General features: G+C 51.9%; 1 protein-coding gene across 5 annotated transcripts in view; it reads right to left on the bottom strand.

Annotated features, from left to right (window-relative positions):
* Nucleotides 1-1,133: 1,133 nt before the first annotated feature.
* Iqsec3 (IQ motif and Sec7 domain ArfGEF 3) overlaps nt 1,134-15,549 on the bottom strand; it is a 103,728-nt gene continuing 89,312 nt past the window's right edge. Inside the window, exons 8-15 of one of the 5 annotated variants that reach the window (XM_047550722.1) lie at nt 14,979-15,118; nt 13,284-13,409; nt 10,818-10,917; nt 10,437-10,598; nt 8,145-8,237; nt 6,165-6,214; nt 5,998-6,077; nt 2,635-2,763 (exon numbers count right to left, since the gene is read on the bottom strand). In XM_047550722.1, coding sequence (XP_047406678.1) covers nt 6,003-6,077; nt 6,165-6,214; nt 8,145-8,237; nt 10,437-10,598; nt 10,818-10,917; nt 13,284-13,409; nt 14,979-15,118 — 746 coding nt within the window. In that variant the 3' untranslated portion in view covers nt 2,635-2,763; nt 5,998-6,002. Of the gene's footprint in view, nt 2,764-5,997; nt 6,078-6,164; nt 6,215-8,144; nt 8,238-10,436; nt 10,599-10,817; nt 10,918-13,283; nt 13,410-14,978; nt 15,119-15,549 lie in introns of all 5 variants that reach the window. The other 4 variants (XM_047550721.1, XM_047550723.1, XM_047550724.1 and 1 more) reach the window with 4 other exon arrangements.

Raw genomic sequence — 15,549 nt, 5'->3', positions numbered from 1 at the left:
GAGGATTGCTCTGTGCTCATGGCCCCACACTGATCTGCTTCCTACGCAGGTCCTGAGAGTACACACGTGTGCCAGCCCTAAGACCCCTGCCATGGGCCTTCAGCTTGGGGGAGGGCAGTGTACTGTGCCAGTCAGCAGGGAGGGAGGGCACTCTGTCAGCTTGAAGCATGATGTGAGCAGGAGACAAGAGGTCCAGATAATGAGGACTGTGCCCCTTTCTCCGCCGCCCCTGGCATCCACGGTTCCCACACCACAAATATATTTAGCTGTGATCATAACTCATCTTTCATAGGTCATACTCTGCCTCCTATTCATAATTTTCATTCTCATTCATGATTTATCCACTTCCATACTGCAACTCTACTTCCTCTCAAGGCCCTGACACCTCCAAGTCAAGGACAATGAGGTGTCTGACCCATGCACCCCATCTGTCCATCTGTCAGCTGCTCCATTCCAAAGACTTTGATTGGAACATCCTTGTTACAGAAAAGACCCAGCAGTGGGCCAAGGCAGTCAGGATGGGGAGGAGCAGATGGGCTCGGAGCCACAGGGGAGCCAGCAAATTGGCTGCGAGTTACAGGAAACCGGGCCGACAAAGACAGAAATAAACTCACTGGGTGACATCATAACGACGTCAGGGTGACCACACACGTACATAAGAAACTAGGTCATCTGGCCTCTCCAAGAGCCAGGAATGATCTATGCCTCCTACCTGGCCCAGGGTACTGCAGCTTGGGGCATGTAGTAGGGGCTGGGGGAAGCCAATTCAATTTAAACGAGCAATATTCACTGCACCTCTCTGGGTGCTTTAAAAACAGGTTCTGAGCTGGGGACAGGGGTGGGGGGATCTAAATGAAGGACAGAAACAATGGCTAGCACAGGACTGGAGAGTGGCCCGGCTTGAAACAGACAATTCCTGGAAGGGTCATGACTGGGGAGGCCATGGCACTGTCCCGTGGTATTTGAGGGTGGGCCACCTCTCATCTGGCTGGGGAGAGGACACTTCCCTGGGCTCTGTGTGGCCACCTGAGGTTGGCTCTGATTCTGCTCTGCCCTGGGAAGTCAGGGAGTCCTGCTCAGCTCCTTTGCAATTTGTTCTTCTTCTTTTTCCTTTTTTTTTTTTTTTTTTTTTTGGTACTAGAGATTGAACCATACTCTACCACTGAGTTATATTCCCATTTTTAAAATTTTGATACAGGGTCTCACTAAGTTGCCCAGGCTGGCCTTGAACTTGTGATCCTCCTGTCTTGGCCTCCTGGGTCACTAGGATTATAGTCCTTTGCAATTTTGAGAGTCCAGGACTCTTAACCATCCCTGCTGGAGGTGGGTCTATACCTTCCAGAAGGGGGACTATTTAAAGGCTGGGGGTAGCAGGGGAGATGCAAGTGCCTCTGGAGCTCCACTTCTCCTGCCTGCCTCCGCACCCAAGCCTCTCCTGGAGACCACAGTCATGCAAAAAGGAGCCTGACTGGGGCCAAGTGGTACCTCTGCCAGGCAAATCATTATCTCATCCCCTCTACTTCCACAGTGGTTCTCATCATGTGTGTTTATGTGCAAGGGCCTGTGCACTCTTGGCATTGACTGGGTACTATTTGGGGCCAGGAAACTAAGAAATACTTTTTAAAAGTGCATTTGGCAGATACATGATCTTGCACTTCTATGGCCCTGTTGAATTGACCCAGTGAGAGCCGAGTGCTCCCCCTCCCTCTTCCTTTTCTTGAAGCCCTCCTGGAGTTTGGGAAGCTCAGGAAAGTCTGTGGGAGGAGGGGAAAGACGTGGTCAGAATAGCCAATGTCTTTGGGGGAACCACAGAGCAGCTCCCTGAAACTGCCAGTCTTGGGGGACAGGGGTAGCAGAGAAAGACTCCCTTCACACAGCTACCACCCATTGGCACCTCCAGGGACCAGGGCCTACTCTTCCTCTACTCAGTCACAGATGCATCTGGTCCTGGGGCTGTGAAGCAGCTGCCTTCCATCCAGGGCTCTGCTGCTGGCCACTGGGCACTAATAGACTCAGAACCTGCCACCAGTTAGTCCCTCAGCTCTGGTTTTCTTCAATTCATGATCCAACTGTGGAGAGTGGTGTCCAGAGGAAGAGGAGGCGTCACCTCATCTGCTTGTGTGGGCCCAGGAGAGTGAGGTGGTGTCCCCTGAGTTGGGGGAAAGGGGTGCTCAACTAAGTGAGGGAACGATGGTTAGCTTGGGGTTCTTTCCAAAATGACAGTGATCAGTGACCAGGAACACATCGTGCCAGGGTGTGGGGAGCAGCGAAGGGCAGCCCAGGTCCCCCCAGCGGACAGCTCTCCTGGGACATCAGGGTGCAGGGGGACAGAGTCTACACCAGGCTCCTTGAGCCACTGGAATAGCGGCGCCGGTGCAGCAGGGAGCCTGGTGGGCAGAACTGGTGAGGATGGTTGTAGGGGGGTGGGGGTGGGGGCAGTGGAGGCTGGTGGATGACCTTGACGGGGGAGCCTGGGCCGCCCAGAGGTGTGGAGCCACAGGAATCAGAGGAGGACGAGGCGTAGCAGGAGAGAGCCTGGCTCAGCAGGGGCTCCATGCGGGCCAAGCAGGGCTTGTCCAGGACAATGACCTTGACAATTTGCTGGCACTGCACCAGGGTGCCTGGGGGCGTGGGTGGCGGTGGCAGCGTTGGGAGCTGCTCTCTCAAGGGGCTAGGCTGCAGGTCTGGCAGCTGCGGTGGTCCCCTCTCGGCCCCCAGCCCGGGGTTGTGCTGGGACGTTTGAAGCCTGTTGTGAATTGACACCTAGTTTAGAAACAGCCAGAGAAGCATGAAATGTTACAAGACTAATTCCCAGCTGCTGGGACTGGCTACCCTGAGCCTCCCTTTGCCTCCCTCCTTCACTCTCGGCCCTTTCTCTCACCCTCGACCCATCTCTTTACCCAGAGGAAAACTTGTTCTGATTCTGGCTCTTGTGCAGCAGGGACAGTGGAGGCAAGAGACTGCCCATGGGCAGCCATAGCACTCCAGCCTCAGTCTCCTCATCTGTGAGATAGGTTCTGCATAGATCTGCAGTCTGATTTCATGGACATGCTGGGAGGCTCTGGGCCAAGGGCCATCTCCTTCCCACCTCCATCTCTACTGACCAAGCTTGAAGAGCAGGGCTAATGACCTTTGTCTGCTCAGGCCCTCTCAGACATTGTGCAGACACTGTCCAGAACTGGGCACAGGGGCAGAGGGTTTGGATTCTGTTTCCTCCCTCCAGCTTTGTTGAAGAGGAAGCCTCATCATCACTGTTGACATAAAGGTGCCCCAACTTCAGAATGCTGGGGACCTGAAAGGGGTGTTCTGGGCCTAACCGTCCTCCTAGGCTCCTCAAGCCCATGATCCTGAGTTCAAGAACAGCCCAGGCAGCCAAGGGCAGAGTCAGGTTCCCACCCTCCTTTCCATCTCAAGGTGGGCCCTTTAGATTTACCCTGCTGGGAGTGGGGGGGCTCTAATCTTTATTCCTTGGGTAGGAGGAGGTAGTCTGGATGGCACTTGTAAAACCATGAAGGTCAGTATGAACTCCTCTGGCCTTCTCATGCTAGCAGGACAAGGTGGAGAAAATGGGTGGCAAGGGAACTATAGGATTCTGGAAGGAGGAGGATTTAATTCCTTACTCTGTTCCATGCCACACCCCAATCCCCCAACCTATAGATATGACACATCAAAATCCCCTCCAAATTCTGGGGCCTTTTGAGTGGGGTGGCTGGACCCCTTCCCCTCTCTTTCTATTGGGCTGTCAGCTGTCCCTGGGCACCACAACCTTGGGCCAGTTGCTCAGGGCGCAAAGGAGGACATTGAGGTGTAGGGGAGGGGACCTTATACCAGGCCTAGAACAGAATGGTCCCGTTTGAAACTGCCTCTGAGCACTAGTGCAGCATTCCCTAGTTTTGTTTATTGGTAAAGGTACAATTTTAGGGACCTCTTTTCTGGAAACATGTGCTCCCAGTGGGCTGCTTCCCTCTCGAGGTTCCCCAGCTGTGTCTGCCCCTCAGTATTCACAAGCCCCACTGCCCTCCTCAGTGCCTTACAGGCTTTATCCTTCACCCTCAACCTCCAACTGGGCCACACTGTCCAGGTCCGAGATTCCCCTAAACAAATGAAGGTGCCACTGAGCCCCTCACTGTCCTGCCAAGACACATGGTAGGAGAGTGCACAACTAGGGGCCACTGGTCCTCTCAGAGAGCCTCTATGGTCCTCCTTTGGGCAAAAGTCACTGCCAGAGGTCATGGACACGTTTCCCCACCTGCTTGTATTTTGAACTAGTCCCTAGGAGACAAGTGGCCTGAGACAGCCAGGCCAGGCTCAGGCTCCATCTGCCTCCCTGTCCCCACCTTCACAGTGGTCCCTCTCAGGGCAAACGCGTGGCTGCCCAGTCCAGACCCAGTGACCCTTCTTTGTCCTCCTCCTTGGCTGCTCCTAGGAGGCCTGCAGTTTTTGGCTTTGGCCCACACCCCCTCTGCCTCCTGGTCTAGTTCCCCCTCAGATGCACCCCAGCCTCCACCCCAGTCTGGGTTCTTTATTTTTAATGGTCAGTAAGTGAAAAGCAGGAAGTGACAGCAAAATTCCCTCTCATTTTTACCCCCTGCTCATGAAAGAAAGAGAAGAGAGAGAATGGAACATGAGTAGCAGCTCAGAACAGCTCAGAGAAGATGGAGAAGCGCCTGCCAGAGGGGCTCGGCCAGGCAATGACGGAGGAGAGGGGAGAGGACGAGAGAGCTTGGGGTCCAGCTGAGAGGCCATGGGGCAGAGAAGTTGCCCTCTATGCAGGGGAGCAGAGGCTGGCAGGGCCCTGGAGCTAGCTGAGGAGTGGCAGCCTTGCAGATAGCCACATGGCCTCTTAGGGCAGATAGGGGAGACAGGGTGCTTGACTGGGGTCTTCCCTGGGCAGCCCGGGCTAAGGCATGGGTGGAGCTGGCAGAACAAGCCGGTGGGCTGGTAACTGGGTGTGTTTATCTGCAAGGCTGAGAATGGGCAGCTGCAGGAAGATGGGGAGAGGAGGGGCAGGGGATGGAATACCCACCCTGGGGGCTGGTCAGCTGCTGGGGCAGGAAGCTCCTCCGAGTAAAGGTGCCTCCTCCAGACACATGTGTGTGGGGGGTGGGGGCCAAGGGGACAGAGAAGAAACTGAGCTCCCCAGGGCATCCTGTGGCTTCCCAGGGCTTAGGCAGACTCCTGGTAAGGCTCCTCCCTTACACCGCTGGGTGGGAGCCTCCACTTTGAAGTGGGGGTTGGGAAAGGATCATCTGTATAAGCAGCTAGTGGTCCCTAGGGTCCTGGCAGCAAAAGAGTAAGGACGGGTCTCACTGGGGTGTTAGGGGATCCAGTGTGGAGGGCTGGGACCCAGCAAGACTTGCTGAGGTAACTGCATGGTCCCCCACAGGGGAGACACTTTGGGGCTGGCCTCTGCTACTTCCCCCGTCCCTTCCTGGGTGGCCTAGGGATGGGCACCCTCTCCCTCCAACACATCCGGTCTTCATATTAATCAGCTCTTTCCCCAGGAAGACCTCCAAGATGTCCCAGCCCAACCCGGCTTCAGTTTCTTTCAAGCACATCCCTGTCCCCCCATAGCCAGCTTTCCAGGGGACCAGCTGTTCCAAGGAGAAGCCCCCCCATTCCTCCTGCTCCCACTCTCAATTCTTCATCTTTCTTAGGAGGTATCCAAAATGGCTGGTCTGCCCCAGAAAGGATCACTTGGAGACTTAATGGGTGACTTTCTAGAGGGAGCCAGGGCTCCCTCCTATGGGGGATGAAGGACTTGGGGAGGGAATATTGGACTCTCTGATACGGCAAATACCGGAGAGCAGTGAAGAGTTTGCTGGGGAATAGATGTGGGGACAGCATGGGCGGAGGGACATGGGGGTGTCATGGGTTTTGTTTCCATGGGGCTAGTCTGGGAGCTCAGCCTTGGAGGGCAATGGGCAGGGAGCACTGGGCTGGGGAGCGAGCAGAAAGTGCTTGCAGCTTAACTGGGGGCTGGAAGAGTGGCATTACCCATGCTAGCAGTAACTTTTAATTGTATCTCTTGAAATTGGTAAAATGGTGAGTCGGGCTGGGGAGGCATTGATTAATACCTGAGAAGAGAAACAACAGAGACGGTGAGAAGAAGGACAAGAGGGGCACAGACTCACTCACCTGGACACAACCAGGCCTCCACTTACCTCCCCTGAGCTCTCCACCGGCTTCTCCCCCAGGGCGGCTTCCCTTTTGGCTTTGAATGCAAACAGCATAGGCTCATTCTCTACCAGTCCTGGAGGGAACCCTGGCCCGCCCTACTCCTCCCCTCCAGCATCTCTGTTGTTAGTTGATGAGGGCAGCAAGACTATAGGGATGCAGTCAGGAGCTCAGGTCTACAACTTAGTGACTGTGTTATCTTGGGCAAGATGCTGTACCTCTCTGGGTCTCCACACACTAGCAGATCTCTGACACTCCTTCTAATGTTGGCATTGTAGAGTCTAATTTCCCATAGTCAAAGCCTTTCCAAGATGAACTAGGAAAGATGGCTTACGAGGTGAGTCCGGGTTTGTGGGTATCATGGTAATCTGCCCACAGGCCCCTTGAGGGAGGAGCCTGACTTTGTTCCTGTCCCCGTGACTTAGCTGAGTGCTGAGGCCTGCACTGTTCGAACTATGGTGCCCCGCACACATCAGAGCTGATAATGGCCTGTAATTACTATTAAGGCATTCTGCCTAGCCTGGCAGAGCAGCAGGGACCCTGCAAACCCCCAGGGGCAGCTTGATGACTTTTCTGGCGAAGTCACTGCTGGTTTCCACCCATCCCCAGCAGGAGCCCTTGTGATTTCACAACCCCTGGGGGGTGCCAGTGTTTCTTGCCAGCCCTCTGTTTTCCAAAGTGCAAGAGGGAGCAGCGCCATTCTTTGGGAAAGAGACATGCCTCACTGCTGAGGCCACCAATGGCCAAGTCCCTGGGAATGCGCATCCTGGCCTGATCAGCACTCACAGCTCCCAAAAGAGAGGCCGGTGGGGATGCAGACTGTGGGTGAGAGGGAGTAAATCACAGCTGAGGGCTGGCTCTGGGGTTTAGACTGCTGTGCAAACAACAGTGACCCACATCCTGTGACCTTCTAGTAATAAAGGGCCGCCTAACAGGCCGGGTGGAGAATTATGGATGCACCATGGCAGGTCCAACCACCTGCAAAGATGACAGTTACAGTGAGAATCTCCATGTAACAAAAAGGGCCCCATGTCTCATTTAGAAAGTGAACCCCAAGTCCCAGCTGGCGTGACCAGACCCTGTGTCTGGGGACAGCTATGGAGGGTTTGGAACCACGTGGAACCCACTGGACTTTCTCAGCTCAAGCTGACATCTTGCTATGACCCTGGCTTTCTGGTGCTCAGCATAGAGCAATGGATACTCAGTACCCATTTGTTGAATGTGAGACTGAATGACTGAGTTAATGAACAGTTCTGGATGGTTTGCTGGGGTTCTGTTGGGATGGGATTTAAGTCCCATGCCATCTCTCCCCATTCCCTTTTTTTTTTTTTTTGGTGCAGGTGGAAGGGAGGTGGGGACAACTCCTCCTGTGCTCCCTGAAAGTGGTGGGTAAAGTCAGGGCCCAGGTAGAAGGAGGGGGCATGGCAAGGGGCAGGAGAAGCAGGTCTAGAGAGCATGGCAAAAAGGATGAGTCTAAAGCTCATGTAGCTTGACTGGAGGGGACAATTCAATCTGAAGAAGTTGCGTTTGAGGCTCATCTAGATTTTGGGATTGGCTGACCTGGGCTTGAGGCTCATTATGGAAAGAACAGGGCTTTGTACCAGGCACAGCAAAATTCAGGATCAGACCCAGACCCTCCTGGCTGTTCTTCCTTCTTACCCTGCTCCTCCCATCTGGGACTGGGGCATCAGCACCTGGCTTGATTCCTCCAGGGTGGATTATGACATTTCTCATGGGCTCCAGAACTCTGGCGCAGTTTGCAAAATGGACGTGTTTCTTTCTTACCTTCCTTCTTTCTCATTCCCCTACTGAAGCCCTGAGATTAAAGACAGCAACCTGGAGCTCCACAATGGAAAGAAATGGCCAGAGGAAGGGGCATGTCTCCCACCCAAATCACCCAGGAGCCAGGTGCAAGAGCTTCAAGTGTCCACATGGGCCCAGGACCTGGGGGCAGAGCTGAGGCTCACCTGTAGGCGATCCTTGCTTCGACTGTGGGTCCACCTGGGCTCCCCCAGGCTTGAAGGAGAGCGTCTTTGTTCCCTGCTGCTTTTCCAGCTCCCCTAAGGAAGGGAGAGGCCATGAACAGGCAGGAACCCTAAAATTCTACTCCACAGAGGTGAGCGAAGAAACATGGGGAGAGCAGGAACAGAACTAGGAGAGGAAACGCCCTACTACATGCTACAGGGAGGGACCTCAGGGTCTGGCACAGCACTCAGTGACCAGTTTTAACTTTTCTCTGGGAGCCACAGTTTCATCTGTACATGGGGCAAGATCTGCTGGAATGCTAGAGGGGCAGTGGAAGAGGTTAGCCTGAGGAAGGTGAACTCCTGGGTTAGAATCCTGGCTCTGACACTTCTTAGCTGTGTGGCTTTCAGCAAGTTACCTTAGCTCTCTGTGCCTCTCTGCAGGGGGAAAAAGTTGGTGACATCTAGTCCATCCACATGCACCTTGAAGAACTGAGCCCACCCCAGCTGCTGGGCTTTTCAGGGTGTTCAAAGCTCTATCCCAAGAAGGAGATTCTGCCTACTTGGGGATCTGTCAGGCTTGCACAGCTGGTGTGGCCAGGACATCTGTCTTGGCATTCCATTTTAATGCCTCTCCCTGGACTGGGAACCTGTTCCATCTTGTTCTCCCAGTGGTGTTAGAGAACTGCCAGTCACCATGTTTGGAGATTCGACAGTGATTATTAAATCATTCCTCCAGCTTCTCTGATCCAGGAGACATAACTCAAGTTCCTTCTATTAAAGCTACTCTCCTGGGTTCCATTTTCTGTCTCTTTGGTTTTCTGGAATTCAGGGACACTGAACTGGAAACCCCCAAACCAGAACAATCTGTCCTGATTGTCTGAATCACACCATCCATCAATACTCCATATTTGTTACTGAACTGAGAATTGTCAGAGAGCTCCAGAGGGGCCCTCTGGGCTTTGGAGAAGTTAGCATCATAATTACATACAAGAAGTCTGCAGAAACTGAGTGCTGCACTTGCTGTCACTTACCTTGAGAACTTGGACACCTTCCTTAAGCTCTAACAGCCTCAGTTTCATTATTTTAAAAATGAGGTTAATACACACCCATGAAAAGTGGTCATGAGAATTAAATGATAGGTTCTGCCCACAGCCCAATGCCTGGCATGCAGTGATGCTCAATAAATGGTAGCTGCTACTGGTTTTCATTTTCTCTTTTGCTTTCTGACTTCCTCTCCTGACTCCCCCATGGCCAGTTTCTCATCTCTCCTTAGCTGTCTCCTTCCTTTCTCTTCACCTGAAGATTGAGAGATAAACCTAAGCCTTTTTCCCTGCTCCCTTGCCCTGGCCAGCAGGAGGGGATGTTCTCCTCTGGACATAGCAGATAATGAAAATACCTGCTCCTCAGTTGCTTTGGGAAGGGATTTACAGGCTGCTGGTGGGAAGAAAGGTACCTCTTCCAGCAAATGCTAGTGCTGGGAGTGTGCAATGGCTCCCCAGGGCAGCAAGGAGCCATCTGTGATGTTTTGACCATGAGAGAAGTGAAGCATCCTTGAGAATGTTCTAGAACAACAGCTAAACTTGCCCCCTGGCCATCCACTCCAGCCCCTGAAAAGAGTCTGTTTGTGACAGCACTGAACTCAAACAAGTAAATGCTGAAGAAAGAAATGTGCGTATACTCAGCCCCACCATGCAGTGATCTGAGTTGTATCTGGTGGTTTTTGTTTTACCCTGATTTCAATTATTTTCTTAGGAAACTATAGACAGAACATCTTCTCTCAGTCTCAGAGTAGGAAGAACAAGAACCTTTGAATCAGACTTAAAATGCTCCACTTCTTATAAACATGACCTGAACGTACTACTTCCTTCTCTGAGCCTCATGTGTAAAGTGGGGACAAATCTATCTATCTTGAAGGTCACTGCAAGGAATAGCCGAATATAATCCCACCTAGCAGGTGCTCCAAAAGTGATGCCCTGGTCATTATGACCCCCTGCTCAAAAACCCCCACCATGGTGTGGGTCAGTGGTAGAATGGCTGCCTTACGTTTGAAGGCCTGGATTCCACGTGTGTGCATGCTCCTTTGGGCCTCACTTTAACTGTGATGAAGCACCCACATTGGCCTCATTTGCCAGCAGCCTGTGGTGCTGCTGGGAGAGGCAGAGGTGGGGAGTGCAGGTAGGTCCAAAGTAGGGCAGGGGCAGAATGGGGCTGCTCCCAGGAGCCAGAGGCATGTCTGTCTACAAGCTGGCCCTGCTGGCCACCTCGGGGAGCCCCAGGCCACAGCATCCTTACACTCTATCCGGATCTGCTCCAGCTCCGTCACCTCAGCAATGGACTCCTTCAGGTCCTCCACGAACTTCTGCATCTCATCAGAGCCCAGGGCACAGAAGTGCAGCATCTGTTTCTTCTCAGAGCCCGAGATGGGGGTCACCAGTGTGATGCCATGAGAGTAATCTGGAAACCAGCCCCAAGCCCCCAAGGGTTGTGAGTGGCAGCAGCAGCCACAGCAAGGGCTGGAGCCAGCCAGGTGTGGTGAAGGGACGGGGTCTTTTGGTATTTGCTCCTCCACATCCCCCCACACCCTCGCTTCCCTCTGCCAAGCCCTTCCCCCTCTACTTCCCCTATCCCCACCCCCACCTGTCTCAGGGCCATTCATTCATCCTCAAGACTTACACTCATTCTCAAAGAGGTGGAACTGCATGCCTAGCAGGCCGACTGACTTGCAGAAGGTGTATGTGGAGGAGCTTTTCTTTTTGGGGCACAGTTTGAGAATCTGGCAAGAGAGGAACAGGAGCATTTACTAACTAAGGTGGATTCCTGACAGTGTGCATATGCACACACACATGCACCAACACCCAGGGACACTTGTGAATACACCAATCAATCCACAGACACATACACACACACACATGCATTTGAGATATATTCACACACATATATACATGTACAGATATACATGTGTGCTTTTCACTGATGAAAACCTACCTGTGGCTGTTGCCTCTGAACTTAGAAGCCAGTCCCCATTTCTTGCCCTCATCCGTAAACCTTAGAGGATCTGGCTGCTGTCTTACACAGGTCTTATGCTTGAGCCACACAGTTCTCCTTTCTGTAGCTTGAAAATGGCCAGTTCAGGGCCTTTGCACATGCTGTTCTCTCTCCACAACTCTTCCTGCAGCTTTCTGTGTGGCTGGATTACCCTCATTACTTAGGTCTTAACTCAAATGCTACTTCTTTAGAAACACCTTCCTGGATTATCCTATCTAAAACACAAACCAAAAGCAAACTAAAAGCCTCTCCCTTAACCTCAGTCACTCTGACCTGTCACCCTATTTTGTTGTCTTTGTAGTATTTTACCCCTGATATTCTTGTTCATTTATTTGCTTAGTTATTTTCTATCTCCCTCTCCTACTAAAATGAAAGTTCAGCCAGCTCAATATATAAGTATTTTATTAGAACCTCCTGTGAACTGGGCTCTGGGAATACAGGTGTTATATGACATGTCCCCCAAAAGCTCATGAGTGAGACAATGCAAGAAGATTTAGAGGAGAAATGATCAAGTTGTGGGAGTTAACCCTGGTGGGGATTTAACTGAGTGGTAACTGAAGGTTGATCACATGTGGCTGGAGGAGGCGGGCATTGGGGCGGGGTGTGTGGCTTTGGGTATATATTTTGTATTCAGTGAGTGGAGTTTCTTTCTCTGCTTTCTGATCATCATGTGAGCTGCTTCCCTCCACCACATTTTTCCTCCATGATGTTCTGTTTCACCTGGAACCCTGGGGAATGGAGCCGGCTATCTATGGACTGAGACCTCTGAAATTGTGAGCTCTCAAACTTTTCATCACCCTAAAATTGTTCTGGTCAGTTCTTTTATTCACAGCAGCCAAAAAGCTGACTAAAACAAAGAACCCCTGCCCTCAAGATGTGATGCTGGAGGAAGACAGTCAAGATGTAAATCAATCAATCAATCAATATTAATCAAACATAACAGCAAAAAACAAAGGGAAGAAAATGGCAAATAAGGTAATGTCAAGAAACTGGTGTTTTGAAGAAAATGAAACAGGGTAAGAAACAAAAAGTAACCTGGTAGGCTACCTTACTTGGTGGGCAGGAGGGTCTACCTGGGGAGGAGGTACTTTAACTGAGATTGCATAAAGAAGGGGAGACCACCATGCCACAGTCCAGAGGAGATTTTTAAGTGAAGGAGTAGTCAGAAGAAAGGCCTGGTGGGTGGGAAGAGTGCCTGGGGTCAGAGCACTAGAGCAGCCTCAGGAGTGTGCAGGGAGATGCAGTCCAAAGATCTGGGCCCTTCCCTGGCCATGTGGGGGCAGTCTGGACTTCCTTCTTATTGTGCAGGACCTGATGTGCACTCTAGAAAGATGGCTTCAAAGCTCTGTGGAGGGAGGTCCTTAGGGGTGGGGATGCCTGTGTGCAGTGACTGTACACTGGGTGAGGGGCTGGTGGGAATGCAGCAGTGGAGGAGTGAGAGGGGTTGCCCACGCTGCTCTGGATAGAGAGGATGGGGGCCGTACCAGGGGAAGACAAATTTTGTTGCAAACTTGCTCACTCCTCTTTCCTGGCACTTAGAACATGGCTGGCACATAGTTGACACTGATTAAAGATTTGATGAATGCATACGTGTTTTCAAAAAGCAAAGAACCCCACAGACGTGTGTGTATGTGTATGTGAGCGGACGTGTGCACGCACACACTGCAGCCTCTCCCCAGGCCCAGGGGCAGCACATGCGCCAGGCGGCGCCCGGTCCTTCACGGGTCTTGAGACGTGAAGCGCAACGCTGTGCTCCCCTGTCCCAGATTTTTTGTAACATGGACAGGCAGATGGTTTGGAGTCTAGTTCATTGCCACCTTGACGTGTAACCACAATCAGCTCATTTAACGTCTCTGCTTCTGCTTCCTGACTGAAGAGTAGGAACGGACACACTTTCCTGAGCTACCTCACACCCATGACAGCAAATGTCACGAAAACGGTGACTCAGTAACTGTGTGCAGAGCATTCTGAGAACTCTGTGCGCCCCGCCCCTCCACCTCAGGGTCCAGCTCCAGACAGAGCCGGTGTGGGCGGGGCCTCGGGACAGACTCAGCCCTGGCCCCGCCCTGCCCAGCCCGGGGCGGCTGTGCTCACCACAAGGAGGTCGTTGAAGAGGAACACCTCTCTCTGATGCGCCGCCTGCTTCTGCAGCTTGTTCACGTCGGTCACCTCGAACAGCCGGCTGCAGCAGACGAGGCGGCGGTGCGGTACCGACAGCACCTGGAATCCAGGCGCCGCCTAAGCCGAGAAGATCTCAACTCCCTCCTTCCTATTCCGCAGCCCCTCCCATTTTCCAGAAAAGAAGCCGGCTCAGGGACAGAGCATGCCCGTCTGCTTCTATAGCAGGGCCTGCACTTGACCCTTAAACCTCTTCTCTCCTCATCTGAGGCTTTTCCCTTCCCTGGGCTTCTTGGGGAGCAGAGCCAGAGGAGAAGAGGTTCATTATGATAGAGGAAATGAGGAAATTAAGGAGCGGGAAAAGGAAGTTGAAAAGAGCCATCAATTGTTGGAATCTATGGACTGTCAACCTTTTCTCCTCTGTGACTTCAAGGGCATCCCCAGGTTCCAGGCTGCAGCCTGTATGTATGACACCTCCACCCCTTTCTGTACTGCACACCCAAATACAAGTGTTCAAGAGCGAGGGGATTACAAGGACACAGAAATCTCCTCCAGTGGGTAAGAAAAGCAAACCATTTACAAGACAGAGCCTAAGACCTCAGCCACCAAGGCTGTAAAGCAGCCTGGGAGGCAGGAGTCTAACAGAGCTCTGGAGGAGGTCCCCAAGTTCTCCAGCCTGTACCCCAAGCCAGTCAGGAGGGACTGGAACCTGCTTTATATTCGTGGTATAAAGCACCTCTACACACGTGAGTAGTGCCATAATCTACATAGGATGCTCACTTGCAAAACTGTTGCACAAACTCACATTAACCAAGTTATGGAACCAGCCCAGGTGCCTGTCAATAAATGAATGAATTTAGAAAATGTAGCATATATACACAATGGAGTTTTACTCAGCCATAAAGAAGAATGAAATTATGGCATTTGCCAGTATATGGATGGAACTGGAGGACATCATGCTAAGAAGTGAAATAAACCAAACTCAGAAAATCAAGGGTTGAATGTTTTCTCTCATATGTGGAAGCTAGAGCAAAATAAGGGGAAAAAAGGGGGTAGAGTCAGCTACCAGAAGGATGGAGGGAAGACCAGTGGAGTAGAAGGAGATTGAGAGGGGAGGGAAGGAATGGGAAAGAGGAGGAAATGTGGAATGAATTTTGACAAAATTATGCTATGTGCATGTATAAACATACCACAGTGAATTTAAAAAATCATTGCACACTTGGAACACATTGCCTGTGACACAGGTCACAATGAAGGGGCACCTCCATGGTTTGAGACACCAGTCTATAGCCAATTCGAGCCCATTTACAGGAATGCCTGGTATCCATTCCATCGTGGAAAGGGATTCTAAACTTCTCCATCTGGCCATTCAGGTACTTCAACCTTATATCACTGGGCAGTCCTTCTTGACATCTCATCTTAGTTTCTCCTGCTGTGGCAGCTGGTGGCAAGAGGCAATGTGGACATTATGCAAGGGAAAGAATAAGATGCAGCAGCTGACACATAGTGAATGAATAACAGAAAAGTGTTTTTTAAAAGGTAAGGAGGAGAGTGGGAGGAGATGTAATGAAGAAGGAAAGGAAAGGAGATGGGAGATAGGGGTGGCCTGGCAGCCATGGGAGAGGAAACTAACTCCCACCGGGAGAGTGCTGTTCTATGGTGGACACTTACTGTCTTCATGCCCACAATGGACTTCTCCACCTTGGTGACATACGTGACATGATCCTCATTGGACTTGAGCTCCTTCTGCTGTATCCTCTCATAGATGCCTACTACCAGCTCCCTGGGGATGTCAGCGCCATCATCCACACCTGCCAACATGGAGGGGGAGCAGGAGGAGGAGAAGAGGGGGGAAAAGGGGGGTCAGAGCCCCAGACCTCAGGGATAAAACCTTCTTACTAGACAAGCTCAGGGAGGGTGGCCCTGATTTTGTCATATCTCTGTTCCAAAGTCTTCAACAGCTGGTCCCCTTCCTCTTTAAGGACACACTCCTCAGGAGGCACCACAGCTATTGGGGTGTGGCCTCCCCCACATTTCCAGTATCATCTGCGGATGTGTCCCAGACAGAACCTCCACTCCCACCTGGCAGGATTCTTTTCTGATGGCCAAATACAAACTCCATGTTGCTGTTGTCTGTTTCTGTGGCCTCACTGCCTTCTGTGTATCTGTCTTGACCTCCCCCAGCCCCACGCCAGAGCATCTTTGGGATGCTCTGTCTTATTCTCTTTAGGATCTTTCCCCT

The sequence above is a fragment of the Sciurus carolinensis genome, chromosome 4, assembly GCF_902686445.1.
Source record: "Sciurus carolinensis chromosome 4, mSciCar1.2, whole genome shotgun sequence".
In the NCBI taxonomy this organism is placed as follows: domain Eukaryota; kingdom Metazoa; phylum Chordata; class Mammalia; order Rodentia; family Sciuridae; genus Sciurus; species Sciurus carolinensis.
The sequence above is the reverse complement of the archived record's forward strand: the minus strand, read 5'-3'. Positions and strand labels throughout refer to the sequence as shown.